Source organism: Solanum verrucosum, unplaced genomic scaffold (assembly GCF_900185275.1).
Source record: "Solanum verrucosum unplaced genomic scaffold, falcon-dt-bn FXZP01000031.1, whole genome shotgun sequence".
In the NCBI taxonomy this organism is placed as follows: domain Eukaryota; kingdom Viridiplantae; phylum Streptophyta; class Magnoliopsida; order Solanales; family Solanaceae; genus Solanum; species Solanum verrucosum.
In genome coordinates, this window is record NW_026020194.1 from 3,109,724 (window position 1) to 3,124,986 (window position 15,263).

A 15,263-nucleotide genomic window follows, 5' to 3' on the forward strand; every position below is an offset into this window, starting at 1 on the left:
TCACTTCCGTTAAAGAAAAATGGTATATGTGAGCCATTTATATAGCAATAGGGGCATATATGAGTCACTTTCATAATGAGGAGTATATCAACTCTAATTGATAAAGTTGAGGGGTATATCAGACCCTTTTCCCTTTTTACAATTCTCTGTCCACGAATATTAAAAATTTGAATTGTCTTATCACTTCAAACATTATATTGATCAAAACAATACAATATGATATAAGTCGACAACATTATAATACATTATGAAATAACCTATCACCTTTAAAAGAATTAGCAAAAAAACCCTTGGTAAGTTGTATTGGGCACAAACAAGGCCATTTGTTTAGTGGAAAAACCCACAACTCCATACAAACTACAAAGTAATCCGAAGCCGCCTCCATTGCGTTCCTCTCTTGTGGTTTTTGAATTGAACTTTCTTTCTCTCTCTCTATCAACTCTATACAACCCTACATCAATCGTTCTTCTTCACACAGAGGAAGAGAGATAGGTACAAACATGGCGGTGGCTACTTTTGGTCAGTTGAATCTTGATGAATCGCCACTATGGGGTTCTCGAAGTATCGAATGCTTTGAAAAGCTTGAACAAATCGGTGAAGGAACTTATGGGTCAGTCTTTTTCCTCCCCAGATAGTCAAATTCCTTTTATCCTCTATTTTGCCTCTTATTTGGATAGTTAAGGATGGGTTCCCTTGGTTTAATAACATGAGGGTTACTTTTTTTGCCTCATTGAATCAAGAAAATAGCAGCTTTTGGTACATTTGTGTTGTTGATTTTACTTTTTGTGTTTTGCTGTTGTGCTCTTTCTGGGTAATTGAGAACTTGGGTGTAGGACCCGGGTGGGATTGGGGGATATTTTATTGTAGTTTTGTCTTAGTTTGCTGTAATGCCGGTACTTCATGATCTGATGTTAGGTTTTATTGAGTTTCGGGATAGGCTATGTGAAGCCTTTTTTTTTTTCATTTGAAACTGATACTGTGAGGCCATTGAGAGAAGGGCAAAACCAGAAGATTGCTGTCCTGTTTATTAGACAAGTTTTTTTTTGGTTCTTTTCACATTAATGATTTCACTTATTATCTTTTTATGAATCAAGACAATATTATGCTACTTCTTGGGTAGCCCTTGCCCCTTCGAATGTCTATGTTGGCTATATAGACAAATCCGGTTGGCGGTAGGGGTAAGGTTTGCGTACACCCTACCCATTCTCATACCCCACTTCTGGGATAACACTGGGTATGTTGTTGTTGTAGGCAAGCCGGTGCTCATATTCCAGTTAGTGTAATATTGCAAAGGATTATATTTCCAATGTAAATATGCAAAGAGTTAGTAATTAGTTCTAGTTTTATTGGACCGAAGAAGGAGATGCTTGGAGCACGGATAGGTGGTGCATGTAGAGTTATTTTTTAACTATAGTCTATTAATATCTGATTAAATCAATTCTGAGATTTCAGCCAAAAAGCTCTTTGTAAATTTTGAAAATGCATTTGGAAGCATCAATATTTGAAGGCTGGAAAAGTTTCCATCTCTAGTGAAAAATTAGCTGCTGTTTACATGAAGAACTTTGATCTGCATTCTGGTGATAGTTGATCGCCTCCTGTAACTCCAGTACAAGTTGGTCATTCCTGGGGTTCGGAATCAAGAATGATCTATTTCTTGTGGGAAGCAATAGACTTTTGATACATTACTAAATAGTTTCTAGAGATGTATGTGTGGCCATTGATATATTCTAGAAGGATCTGATGTATGAGTGTACTTTGGAATGTAGAGTAGGCATGAGACTTTTAGTGCACATTCTTGTTGAGCCGGAATCAGCCCTTTAGAAATGTTTTGCCATTATACTTGGTTGTTTCCCATTTTATTGGTTGTGATAACATTTTTTTGATTCTTTTTATTGTTTATGATATTTTACATAAGAGTTTCGAGGATATTGTCAGTTATAACTCGCTCCGGCCCGTTTTATGTGTAGGTGTTTTGTGACATGTAGGTCAAATGTTGCAAAGTACTGGAATCCTCTTTTAAATATGTGGTGGTGAGAGTTCCACTTGTTACACTTTAAATGACTGGTGGTAAGAGCAGTGTTTAGGGGAGCGCAGAGCAGTAAAAAGAGACAAGGTCTCGCTTCACGCTTTAAGCGAAGGGCTCGCTTCATTGAAGTGAAGCACAATTTAAAAGAAAAAAGACCAAAATAAATAGAGACAAATATAAGCAAAAAATTATATTAAAAACTAAAAAAGGTTCCCCTTTAGTTTTCTTGTCACAAAACAGACATAAAATTGTTGTCCTATTGGTCTCACTAACTTTTCCCCCCATATTTTCATGCCAGCTGAAGCGCTGAGCCCTCGCTTCACTTCATAGAAATGATCTACTCTCTCTACACCAGTAATGATAAGTAGAAATAAGTATTCCAATTACGTAACTCACTTTTCTTTTTTGTTTGTCCCAAAAAGAATGACACCTTTCCTTTTTGGAAACTACATCCCCATGTTACCCTTCATGAAGACATAACTTGTTGGGTGGGGGGTGGGGAGACCGCACTCCCATCTTCAATTATCTACACAGCCCTCTGTAATGGTGCCATTTGGTTTAGAAATGTTCTATTTTTTTTTTGGTTTTGACTTTTTCCTGTCTGAATTTGGTTTTGGGAAATTAATGTTGACTTTGTAACAATGAAAAAATAATTGTCTTTGTCGGAAGAACTTGCACTATTTTTGTTTTGAAGAGAACACATATCATTTCAATCCCTAGAAACATTCTTTGAGGCTTTAATATGGATAATAATAATAGATTAGAGTGTAAGACCGAACAACATTAGATTTATACGAATTTAGTTTGTTGAGGCGAGGCGAGGCGAAGCAGACAATTATCACCTTTTTTTCTCTGAGGCGAGGAGCAATCTGAAAAGGGCAGATGAGGCGGCGAGTCAAAGCATAGCTTTTAATGGCAACTTGAGAACTAGGATTTTTTGGTCAAAGTCAGACTACCCCTGCACAGCTTCTCTCTTATTCTTTTTCTGTTTTCCGGTCAGACGAGGTGAGTTGAAGCTAGGGTTCATGTACTTTTTCTATTTTCCTCTTCTTTCTTCTTTCTCCTCTGTTTTCCGGCAGCTTCTTTCTTTCTTTGTTTGTCCACTGTTTCTGCGTTTTTTTTTTGCCAGCTTTTTTCTTCTCAGTTTTAGTTGCATAATAGTTAATAATTTAATTAGTTTTGTTTGATATGTTACTGAATTTTTAGTTATTCATATATACATATTTCTTATTTTAATTTGTTTGTATTTATTGGCGCTTCACTTGACGCCTCATTTTACCCTCCCCAGACCCACTTGTGGGATTACACTGGGTTTGTTGTTGTTGTTCACTCCTCGCCTCAGTGAAGGGGCCTCGTCGCTTTTTGTTGCCTCTCGTGTCCCAAAACACTTGTTGGAGGTTTCCTTTTTTTTTAAATGAAGCCCCCAGTTGAAGGTTTTCCCCGGAATAATCCAAGAGTCAATCCTTGCATACCAACCATAGTTGTTGAATTCTGGTAAACTTTATTAAGTGTTAAGTTGATTTTTCCTGGCCCAGCTCCTGCAAGGCAGTTGTGGGACCTGTTCCTCAACATTTTTGGGCAGGACTGGATAGTGTGACAGTCGATCAGACAATTTTTGGATAGTTGGGGGAAGGCTTCATAGATCTCTTATTATGTAGAGGAGTATCCGTGTGTGTCTGTTGGGTACGATCGATAGGGAGGAACTTTAGGTGTTCTGAGGGCAGAACTCACTCAACTCAAATAATAAAATACGGATGTTTAGGCTTGCTAGCATTGATGAAAATTGCATGATGGATTTTATCGACTCACTGCAGGAGTATTTTTTGTATTGGTGAGCAATTTCTTTTAGTTTGTGTAGGGGGCTTCTCAATTTGTAATGTCCAGCACTAGCTTTGGTGCTTGGCTACTTTTTGTTGATAAAAATCTAACTGACTAATTAAGAACGGGCCAAAGTCACGCAATAAGGATGCAATTGACACTATCACTTGGGATTCACATTGTAACTATTGTAATTGGAGACTGCAGATGACATTGATTCAATTTAGAGATGACTCAGCCAACTTTGCATTTGTTGATATTTCAATAGTATTGCTTCATTGTTTGTATGCTTAGCATGATTGGCTCTGTTGCTCTTTTCCAGGCAAGTGTACATGGCCAGAGATAAACAAACTGGGGAGATTGTTGCTTTGAAAAAGATACGTATGGACAATGAGAAGGAGGGGGTACTGTTCTTTTCCCCAATCATCATGCTGTTTTAGATTTGTACTTGTACCATTTAATTTAAATATTGGAGCTAGGGGTGCGCATCGGTCGGTTCGGTTCGGTTTTAAGGGTTATTGGTTCGGTTTATCGGTTTTCGGTTTGTAAATACTTCAAACCGATAACCAAACCAATAACACATTTCTTATCAGTTTTTGGTTAATCGGTTTATGGTACTTAACGGTTCGGTTTTCGGTTTAACCAATAAGAAAATACTCATATATATTATATACACGATAAGAAAATTTTCAAATAAACCATATGATTTTTCCAGCATTTGGCATGAAAGTACTAATCATAAAAGTAACAATCATTTTTCTTGCAAGTTTAGACACTAGACACATTCGAAGGAAAAAGTGTGAAAGTAACAATCGTTTAACCATTAACAAAAAGTGTGAAAGTAACAATCGTTTAACCATTAACAATAAGACTAGTAAATTTAGTATAGTCTTATTGGGTTATCGGTTTAACCATTAACAAAAATTATAAAACCGGAAACCGAACCAATAACCCAATAAAAAAATTTGCAAAACCGTTTAAAAACCGTTAGCCCAATAACCCAATATCAATAAACCAATAGTGTTTTTTTGGGTTCGGTTTATTGGTAAAATCGGTTTTTGCACACCCCTAATTGGAGCTTATTTTGACTATTGCATTGCTGGGCTAAAATTGATTCCCTGGTACTTCATACTTATTTCTGCAGTTCCCCATAACAGCCATCCGTGAGATTAAAATTCTAAAGAAATTGCAGCATGAAAATGTCATTAAGCTGTTGGAGATAGTAACCTCTCAAGGTACTTTCTTTGTTAATTCTTAGATGCTATAATTTTTGGAACTTTGGGTAAGTTTGAACTTTTATTGTCAGTTCTGACATGAATTTCTCATCTAGGTCCTGAAGAGGATGAGCCAGAGAAGCTAGGTAATCCAGCTAAGAAAATTTTCTTATTGGTAGTGAAGTTCCTTTCCAAATGTTTGCAGAAATTAACATCCATGAATTTCGATTTTCTTACAGGAATAGATAGTAACAAGTACAAGGGAAACATCTACATGGTTTTTGAATACATGGATCATGACTTGACTGGCCTTGCTGATCGACCAGGGTTGAGATTCACAATTCCGCAGATTAAAGTATCGTAAGCCTAACTAGCAGAAAAGATTATGTCTTTTCTTATTGTGATGACTATCTATTCGCTGCTCATTTATTGACAACACTCCTTTTCCAGTGCTACATGAAGCAACTGCTTACTGGTCTTCATTACTGCCATATTAATCAAGTTCTTCACAGAGATATCAAAGGTTACTTTGTACTTGATTCTCTGTATGTAACATGTTGATTGCAAGTGTTCCTGGAAGCTCGTGACACATTTGTTTTTTTTCCATTTTTATGTTAGCAGGCTCTAATCTTCTGATAGATAATGAAGGAAATCTGAAGCTTGCTGATTTTGGTTTAGCCCGCTCATTTTCTGGTGATCATAATGCTAATCTGACAAATCGTGTTATTACTCTGTGGTACAGGTAAATCTAAAGCCTGTTAAAGCATTCTTCTTATTACTTTGCTTGTTTCACTCTGAGGTTTTTCTGCTCTTTCTAGACTAAAAATATACAATAATCTTGGACAGACCTCCGGAATTGTTGCTTGGAGCCACAAAGTATGGACCCGCTGTTGACATGTGGTCCGTTGGTTGTATATTTGCTGAACTTTTATTCGGAAAGCCAATCTTACCTGGGAAAAATGAGGTAATATCCTTTTAAACTTTTTTCTTGCTTCTCTAGGTGCTGTAGGTGTCAGTAGCTTCGCTTTACAAGTATACCTGCTGCTAGTGTTCTAAGGAATCTCTGCTAATGTGCTATTGCCTCTATTTCTTGAGAGTATCTTATACTTATGTTAGATAGGTTGCTATACCATTTCTCTGTATAATATGCTGATAACAATGAAGCTTTTGGATTAGAAAACAACTTATGGGGTGGGGGTATGGAGGACAATCAGGAACCTATGGTCACAAATGGAAGGAAATATGTATATTAAGGTGGGTAATGGAAACAAAACTAAATTTTGGAAAGATGGCTGGATAGACCAAACCCCTCTTAGAGAACTTTTTCCAGATTTGTTTCTCATCTGTGAGAACCCTGATGCTAGAGTGAGTGATTGTTGGACAGAACAGGGATGGGACATTTCTTTAAGAAGACTACTTAATGACTGGGAGGTGGAGAGGGTGGCAGCGCTACTGGAAAAACTAGCTGGAATGATTATAACTACAACAGCAACAGACAAGATCCTGTGGAAACATAGTAAGGATGGAGTCTTCTCAGTCAACAATGCCTACAAAAGAGGACTACTGGGGATGACAGCGCCTCCCCCCCCCAAAATAAAATAAAATAAAATAATTGGAACTACTTTTGGAAGAGTGATATTCCTACAAAAATAAAGTGTTTCACCTGGTTAGTGATAAAGAGAGCATGTTTAACAGAAGAAGTTCTACAAAAGAAAGGCAGACAACTGGTCCCTAGGTGTTTTTTGTGCAACTTGACAGGGAAACAAATAACCATCTCTTCCTGCATTGTAAGTTTACTGCCCAAAATTTGGAACTTGTTTCTCAACATCACAAGCATGAACTGGACAATGCCAGAACATACATCAGATCTGTTGAGCTGCTGGATTAGGAGGGGAGGCAGTAAGAGTCAAAAGAGATGGTGGAAGCTAATACCATCATGTGTATGGTGGTCAGTCTGGAAAGAAAGAAATGGAAGATGTTTTGAAGATAGATCCAATTCCATCCACAAAGTTAAATGGAATTGTATAGTATCTCTACTTTTTTGGTGTAAACAACTTTGTATGGTTGATATAGACCAGATTATAGATTTGATAGGAAATCTGTAATTATCCCATTTTGGAGGTTGCCAGCATACCCTTAATGCTGTAGAATTCAACCTATCAAAAAAAAAAAAAAAAAACTTATTTGAACCTGATCTAACGATTGATTGAATAAAATCTGAAGAGGAAAGATTTTCTTAATTTCTTTCATTTGATCTTGTTAGCTAGGTTCGTGACTAATAATCTCCATTATATGATGACAAGCAAAATTTTACAAGAGCTTAGTCAAACATGCTCTTAGTGTGTTTCTTTTGATGTGTGCTCTCTCTACTATTTTTTTTTCTGTGTTTTTGCTTCTGCTTCATCTTTATGCTCTATTTTTAGTACAATTTTATGATTTCAGTTGGCTTTATCTCTCTTAATCTTTTCTGATTATAGCCTGAACAATTGAACAAAATATTTGAGCTTTGTGGAACCCCTGATGAGATTAACTGGCCTGGTGTATCAAAGATTCCCTGGTACAGCAAGTTCAAGCCAGCAAGGCCAATGAAAAGACGAGTTAGAGAGGTCTTTAGGCAGTTAAGGGTTCTCCATTTGAAATATGAGTAGTTTGAACTACTTGTTTTGTACAATGGCTAACATACTTGATTTTTATTCATTGTGCAGTTTTGATCGCCATGCTTTGGATTTATTAGACAAAATGCTGAATCTTGACCCATCTCAGGTTATTCCCCTTAATGTGGTTTTAGTAACTAAATCTCGAAGTGCAAAGTTTTCCTTTGTTCCATAATCAAAAGTCGTTTGAGTACAAAAAGAAGACAAGGATCAATCTCTCTTTTGCCTCAAGAATATAGGTTTTACTGGCATGTGAACTTATTTATGAAGGCAATATGTACTCTCCTTAGGAGTTCCTTTCTGTCCAAAGGCACTCACTTGGTTCATTAGTGTGTGACTATTCTTAGTATGTAGATTGTTTATTACTGCTGCAATTTGTATTCTTGATTGATTTGCTTTTGTCTGGTATTATCAGAATTTGTAGAGGGACATTGGTTGTATGTTTGTTAGTACCCGTAACGATTATAGTAGAACATAGTAGTAAAACAGTCGCCTTGCTTTAACCAACGTTCTTATTCCCACCCATATGATGTTGATGCATTTTGACCGGACAAAATGTATGAACGTTCCAATTTATGTGGTACCCTTTCCTTTTTAGTTTGTCCCAAAAGGAATGCAACCTTTCTATAATTAGAGACGACTTAACTCTCAAATTTCTCTCTAAACCCTTATTGAAATGATTTATAGCCACATAAATGTCTAAGGTTTGTTTTAGACCACAAATTTCAGAAGTTCTCCTTTTTGTCTTAAAGTTTGTGTCAAGTTAAAGGGTGCCACATAGATTGGGATGGAGGGAGTAAAGCATTTGCTATTATTTGCCACGTCTTAGCGTATATCAAATTATAAAATAATTTGATATACTTTTGGTGCCACATAAAAAGTATAATTGTTGCTAAATATGGAGAACAAAGTCTTTGGTATATTGGTATAGTTCAGACACCCCATGGCTTGTATGGAAGCATGTGTGCAGCTTTAGACCAGGCACGAGCTTTTAGAACCAGTATAGAGATTAAGGTTAGTCACAGCAAGAATACAAGGTTCTGTTTGGAGAGGACCATTATAATTTCACAACCAATATAGGAAGTTGTGTCATATTGTTGGAATTGTGGTAGCTGGTGCATAAACTATAGAAGACTCTACTTTGATTGGGAAGTACCATGAATGATGCTATTGCTAAAAGACTTGGAGCAATTGGCTCTAAATGCAGAAGAAGCTGATTGTACCATATGGAAGAGGCAATAAATGAAATATTCTTTTTAGGTTCATATTACAAGGAGATGATTTTTTTTGGATGAAGATTGTCACAAGCAGATAATAAAGAGTTAGGCAGCCTTTTCAGTTGGCCATGGAAGAAATGGAAATCTAAGGCCTCTTATAAGGTTGCCTGCTTTACACGGTTGGTTTCAGATGATGTGTGCCTCACCCGATGCAATCTATAGGGAAGGGGAATGTTGATTTGTAGCAAATGTTATGTGTAGCACAGTAGCAGGGAGGAGAACTGCATTATATTTTATTGCATTGCACTGTTGCTAGACAGATTTGGAACCTGTTTTTGATCTGTTCAAATGCCTTTTGTAATGCAATACAGTCGTCATCAGAAAACCATTGAATAATTTGAGGAAAATAGTGCCAGCTTGCATACGTTGAGTCTTGTGGGTATGAAAGGAATTACAGATGTTTCGAATGGGAAGATCTTGTACAGAAACTAAAGTGTAGATGTTTATGTTTTTTTGATACATGATATAAAGGATGATGATAGCATGTTACAGTTCATCTATTTACTACAGAATAGAACTTGTGTACATATGGGACTCCTATTTGTTTTTTTTATAGGAGGGTTCCCAACTTTGTAATGTTCTAGCATATCTTAGTGCTAGGCTGTTCATTTTAATATAATCACTACTTACCTACTCAAAACAACTTAGGGCCTATGGGACGAGCTCATCAGGTTTTTATGCAAGAGAAAAGAGAAAAATACTATTCCTTTATAGATTAAGGAAAGATGATTACTGGTTGCAAGATAAGCAGAGGATGGGGGAAAATGGCAAAGACAACTATTATTGACAGATCGGAAGCCAGAAGGTAAATAGTGGCTGAGAATTTGAGAACTTGTGCTTTTGTGTAGAAGGAAATTATTCAATGAGAAAAGATTGGATCAGTTAAAAGGAACTTTCATTTAGTTAAATGGAGTAAAGTCAATGTTAGGAGGTATGAGGACTAGAATTGAAAACCTGAGGTAGCACAATAGGGCCTTGCTCTCGAAGTAGCTATGGTTAAACTATGAAACTGAGGCTTTTTGGAGGAATGTCCTCCACACGAAGTATGAAGAAGATATTTTTTTTTGATGGAATATCACATGGAATATCAATCTTGAGAGACATTTGGGTACTTCACCCTTCTTTTATAGAAAATACGAAATATTGGTTTTGAAGTATAAGTGGGCATTGTTTGAAAATTGCCATTTTGAAATTATAATTGTATTGATCTCCCCTTTTAAGAGCACAATTCCCTAACTCATACTGAATGCTAGCCAATCTGATGCCACAATTCCTTGACTCATACCGATTGCCATCCAATCCGATGCCACATTGGCTTGCTACAAGAATAAGACACTTGGAACTTCGAATTTAGAAGAAATTTTGATGATTGGGAAGTGAGAAGAGTTACTGCTTTACTACTTATCCTACAACCATTCCAAAGTCTCAACTTAAGTGTTTGTCAAAAAAAAAGTCTCAACTTAAGTGAAAATACTTTAGTTCAGTAGATGCATGACGAAGGCTTTGGTAAAGAAATGGATCTTGGGCCTAAACTCAAGCTCAAAAGCTAGCTCAGGAGGTGAGGAATGCCGAAGCCAAGTCTCCCCTTCCTTAGCCGATGCGGGAGACTCAACACCTCTTGCATGCCCAGGCTTGCTAATGGGATTGTGAACAATATAAACGGGGGCCCAACATTAGTGAAACAAAGAATTAGGATGAGTCCGACTCTGATACCGTGTAAAGAAATGAATCTTGAGCCTGACTCTCCAAAACCTAACTCAAAAGGTGAGGATCCCACACCCCTTAGCCGATGTGGGAGACTCAACAGTGTCAAATGTCTTCATTGTTAAACTCTTGATACAAGCCTTTAGCAGAGTCGGTGACCGTGGTCTATGATCTGGATTCAATAGTCTCATTCGAAGTGCCTTGCATATCTTGTTTAATGGACCTGACATGCATGTCTGAGACTTGACAACCATCCGAAAAAGGGACATTTCTTGTGCAGTAGGTGCCACTTTTGCGGGAAGAAGTAGAAAGTATTAACCATCTTTCAATTCATTGTAGAGTGACAATAAAGCCATGACACATACCAAAACACAGTAGGCCTAGAATGGGGAATACCGTGAACCTATGTTGCTCGGACTCTTCTGAAATGTCGATGGGTGCGTGTCGAATACTCCTAGTGCATTTTGGAGAATCTGGCATAGGTACGACAATAATATTGGAGAGTCCAAGCAACATACCCAAGAACTTCCACAGGTTGTTAGAGGCAGAAAGAGGAGAAAGAGGTCACTATGGTGTAATATCACCCCGGCATCCATATGATAGATTGTTTGGAAGGAAACGAACAATTGATGTTTTGAAGACAAAGCTAATTCGGTCCAACAACTCAAGTTTAGCTGTATTTTGTTTTCTCAATGAGGAATTTGTAAATGAAGCAGAATACATAGCCTCTTAGAATCCCTGCTTCTTCTGTTGGGTTTTGCTTGCCTGTAAATATTGCAGCACTTCCTTAGTGCTACTGTTGTAATACAATTATCTTTTCTAAATAAGCTTATAGAAAGAGATCATAGATGGTTTACTATTTCTCAAATGACACAAATTCAAGTGTGATATAGCTTAGCTAGTGGAATATCGATCACATGCATTGGGAGTAGAGGTGTTAAATGGGTGGGTTGAGTTGAAATTGGAGATATTAAAATGGGTTGAAATAGAAATTGGGTTGGGTTCTTACCTGCCCAAGTTTACTTTGGGCTCAAATGGGCTAAAAATTGGGTTGGGTCATGATCCGCCAATTCGATTCGCTTAATCTCAATAGTTTTTACATATTGTTATTTAATTTGTATAACCACAATTTGAATATCAACTCAAGAAAATAAAAAAGAAGAAGCTACAAATGGATAGATAAATAATCCTAGAAGATATAAAATAGATAGTAATTCTTACTTTTTATATATAACATCAATGCAAACAAAGAGTCTTAAAACGGGTTAGAATTGGAGATTAAATTGTGCTCAATTGAGGATTCATTTAAAATGGGTTAATTCTTGAATGAGTTGAGATTGAACCCAATCCAAATTACTTGAGCCCAACCCATAAAATTCTGGGCGGGTTACATATATTTGGGTTCATTTTGACACCCCTAATTGAGAGCTTCTATAGTAATGTGTATTGCCTTGTATACGATGGTTGAAGTTGAATAACGTTACATGGTGTTTTGAGTGCTAGGAACATAGTTGTAGTGAAAGAGTAGTTCTTTACTACTGGTGTGAGACTAGTGACGTTATGTTTTTGTGAATATTGGGATTCTAACACGTAGTCCACTAGATAAAATATTGTAAAAATGTAGATGTTAAAATGGGTGCCCTATTCAACAGGTGGTGCATGTGGCACACATTAAGATAAAAAGAAAGGTTGCTTGATATGGTTGGGCCATGTCGTACACAAACTTGTCTCCATAGATGCACCAATATGACGATTAAGATATGATATAAAAGGATGAGATAACGTTGAGGGAAGGTATCTATAAAACCTACATCTCCGTCATGACCAATGCATACTTAGAAAAGAACAAAACGGGATCAAAAGATTCATAGGGGCACCAACTATTTTGGATTTAGTTGAGCGAAAGCCAAGCCAAGCCAAGCCGCCATCTATAGGCGAAGGGACGAAAGCCCAACGAAGGCCTATGCTACAGTAAGAAAAAAGTTTAGGTTGAAGACCCTAGTGTGGTATGCGCCAATAAGGCCACCAAAGGCCTTAGTGGCACTAGTGTGCCACAGAAGTCATGGGTGATCATTGGTCCCATGCTTGGGGTGGGGATTAAGCGCATCCATTTCATCATCTCAGTCTCTTTATGCGCAAACGATCAAATTGATAGGGAATATCATCATTTGTTAGGTTACATTTACACTAGTTTGGAGCAAGGGTATGCAATAAAGATCGCTGTTGTTGTAAACTGGAAACAACTTTCATCTATCATTTATGCATTTCCCTTCTGACTGTTATGTATCTGTTACTTGTTTTACCTTTATATTCATAATGGATTTAGATAATGCTTTTTCCTGAGCAAACCTGATTGTGGAGATCTATCAGTTTTATTTATCTAGATTACTCAAAAGGACTACAGATTTTTGACAATTTTATTATCTCGTGTAACCCCAATGTGGACATCTCCATTCTTACAAAAGGCATCTGAACTCTACTTAGAGGTCGTTTGGTAGAGTGTATAAAATAATGCACAATAGAGTGTATTAGTAATGCTTGTATTAGTATAAATTATTTCTTATGCATTGTTTGATTTGGTGCATTAAAAAATAGTATGTATATGTATTGTATAAAAATGTTTATTTACAAAAATATAGATGGAAAAAGATGTAAAAGTGCTTTTGAGGGGTAATTGAGTCTTTAACCAATGCTAGTGTATGTATTAAATCCCTTTGCAATTACGAATACCTAGAAATCCATGGTATTAGTAGTACACTCTTCAATACACAATAGAGTGTATAACTAATGCAAGGTGCAAGCATTAGTTATATATAGCATGAAAAAGTATACCAAACAAGGAACTACTAATACGCAAAGCTAATGCATGCATTATTTTTGCTAATACACTCTACCAAACGGCCCCTAAGTTTTATAATTAGCTGTTTGACTGCATAAAGCTTGGTTGTAACTTGTAAAACATGTTTCTGCTCCTTTACTAATTCTGGTTTTAATTGACACCTCTCTTTTTGCAGAGAATATGTGCAAAGGATGCTCTAGATGGTGAATATTTCTGGACCGACCCCTTACCTTGTGATCCTAGAAGGTGTGCACCTTATTCACATCAACGTTTCTCAGTGCTGTTTGTGCTTATTGTATTCCCTGCAATGGATCTGGAACTTCTTGGCTAATGTGCTTGCAGCTAACCACCTGTTCCAACTAATTTGAGATTTTTATATATTTAAAAGCATCAATGAAAGCATATCCTGAGATATAATATGATATGTATGCATATATTTCTCTTAACCTAACAACCTGTTTCGCACTGTATTGAACAGCCTACCTAAATACGAATCATCACATGAGTTCCAGACTAAGAAAAAGAGGCAACAGCAGAGACAGAATGAAGAAATGGCCAAAAGACACAAGCTGCAGCACCCACAGCAACATTCGCGCCTCCCTCCTATCCAACACCCTGGTCATTCCCAGCACTGGGGTGGATCTACTCATCAAATGAGCAATTCCCAGCCTGCAGTATCTGCTGGGGCTGGTCATCATCAGTTTGGAAAGCCTCGTGGTACTGGAGGATCAAATCGATATCCTCCAGGTGGAAACCCTGGTGGGGGCTATTATCAAGATCGTGGGGCACAGGGCGGAGGTTATAGTAGTGGGCCATATCCACCTCAGGGACGAGCCCCACCTTTTCCTGCCAGTGGGTTGGCTCCCAGTGGTCCCCGGGGACCGAGTGGTGGATATGGTGGTCCTCCTAATTACTCCCAAAGTGGTCAATATGGAGGTTCTGGTGCAGGGAGAGGTTCTAACCAGATGAGTGGAAACCGCAACCAGCAATATGGTTGGCAGCAATAGTCTGACATGTGTATGCAGAGTATAGAAAATCTGGCTAGACAGCATCAAAGAAAATCAATATCAATTGTAAGAAATTGGGGGATCATGCAACATCTTTTGCATATCTTAGAGAGCTGTAACGTACATGTGACTGCGTGTTTTTTGTGAAGGAAATGGTTTTGCAGATCTTTTTTGGCTTAGGTATACAAATTTTCGTGACAAGTTTTGCTGCTTGTTTCTTTTAAAAAAAATAGCAATCTATTGTTTTAAACTAGAAATTTTGGATATTGTGAATTAATTCATTGCCTGTGAATGTGATGTGCATGTAGTCGTGATGGTTGTCTATATAGTCGTGCAATTTACTTTACTGTTTTCAAAATAAATTTCAATGAAACATTAGGAATGGCTTCATATTTAAACCAATGCTTCTACGTTTGGCCTTCGGTGGTAAACACGCATCAGGGAAAAGAGTTTTAACTAGACATGCAAAGTAAATGCAGTATCTGTTGATCTTGTATAGGTTTCCTCCACCATTCTTGTTTGTGTCTGAGACATAACTACTTGTTGCAAACTGGAATTTTTAGAACCAAGAAATCAATTAACTTATTTTTGAGTTCTGATCTAGAGTAATGTAGCATCGTAAAAGTTAACCATAAGGGGGGAACTTAAAAAAAGAACAATGCACAGAGTTTGAGAAAGGGCTGTTTCCAGTTTCATCTTTTGACATAAAATTGAAAACGCCAAA

General features: G+C 37.2%; 1 protein-coding gene across 2 annotated transcripts; it reads left to right on the forward strand.

Annotated features, from left to right (window-relative positions):
* Nucleotides 1-268: 268 nt before the first annotated feature.
* Nucleotides 269-14,640, forward strand: LOC125829471 (cyclin-dependent kinase C-1-like). 2 transcript variants are annotated; one of them, XM_049508683.1, is made up of 12 exons: nt 269-610; nt 4,167-4,248; nt 4,989-5,079; nt 5,175-5,204; nt 5,298-5,413; nt 5,509-5,581; nt 5,680-5,800; nt 5,905-6,022; nt 7,536-7,675; nt 7,764-7,821; nt 13,708-13,778; nt 14,011-14,640. In XM_049508683.1, exons 1-12 carry the CDS (start codon nt 501-503, stop codon nt 14,537-14,539), a joined length of 1,539 nt encoding a protein of 512 aa, XP_049364640.1. In that variant the 5' UTR covers nt 269-500; the 3' UTR covers nt 14,540-14,640. The 2 variants fall into 2 exon arrangements, with proteins under 2 accessions (XP_049364640.1, XP_049364639.1); XM_049508682.1 differs by having other exon boundaries at nt 377-610; nt 5,175-5,413.
* The last annotated feature ends 623 nt before the right edge of the window (nt 14,641-15,263 follow it).

Bases quoted from the DNA above. Each gene is read 5' to 3' on its own strand.
- LOC125829471 (XM_049508682.1), top strand. From the start codon at position 501: ATGGCGGTGGCTACTTTTGGTCAGTTGAATCTTGATGAATCGCCACTA. The intron at 5,414-5,508 runs GTATCGTAAGCC...CTCCTTTTCCAG, and splicing joins TCACAATTCCGCAGATTAAA to TGCTACATGAAGCAACTGCT. The intron at 5,582-5,679 runs GTTACTTTGTAC...TTATGTTAGCAG, and splicing joins TCTTCACAGAGATATCAAAG to GCTCTAATCTTCTGATAGAT.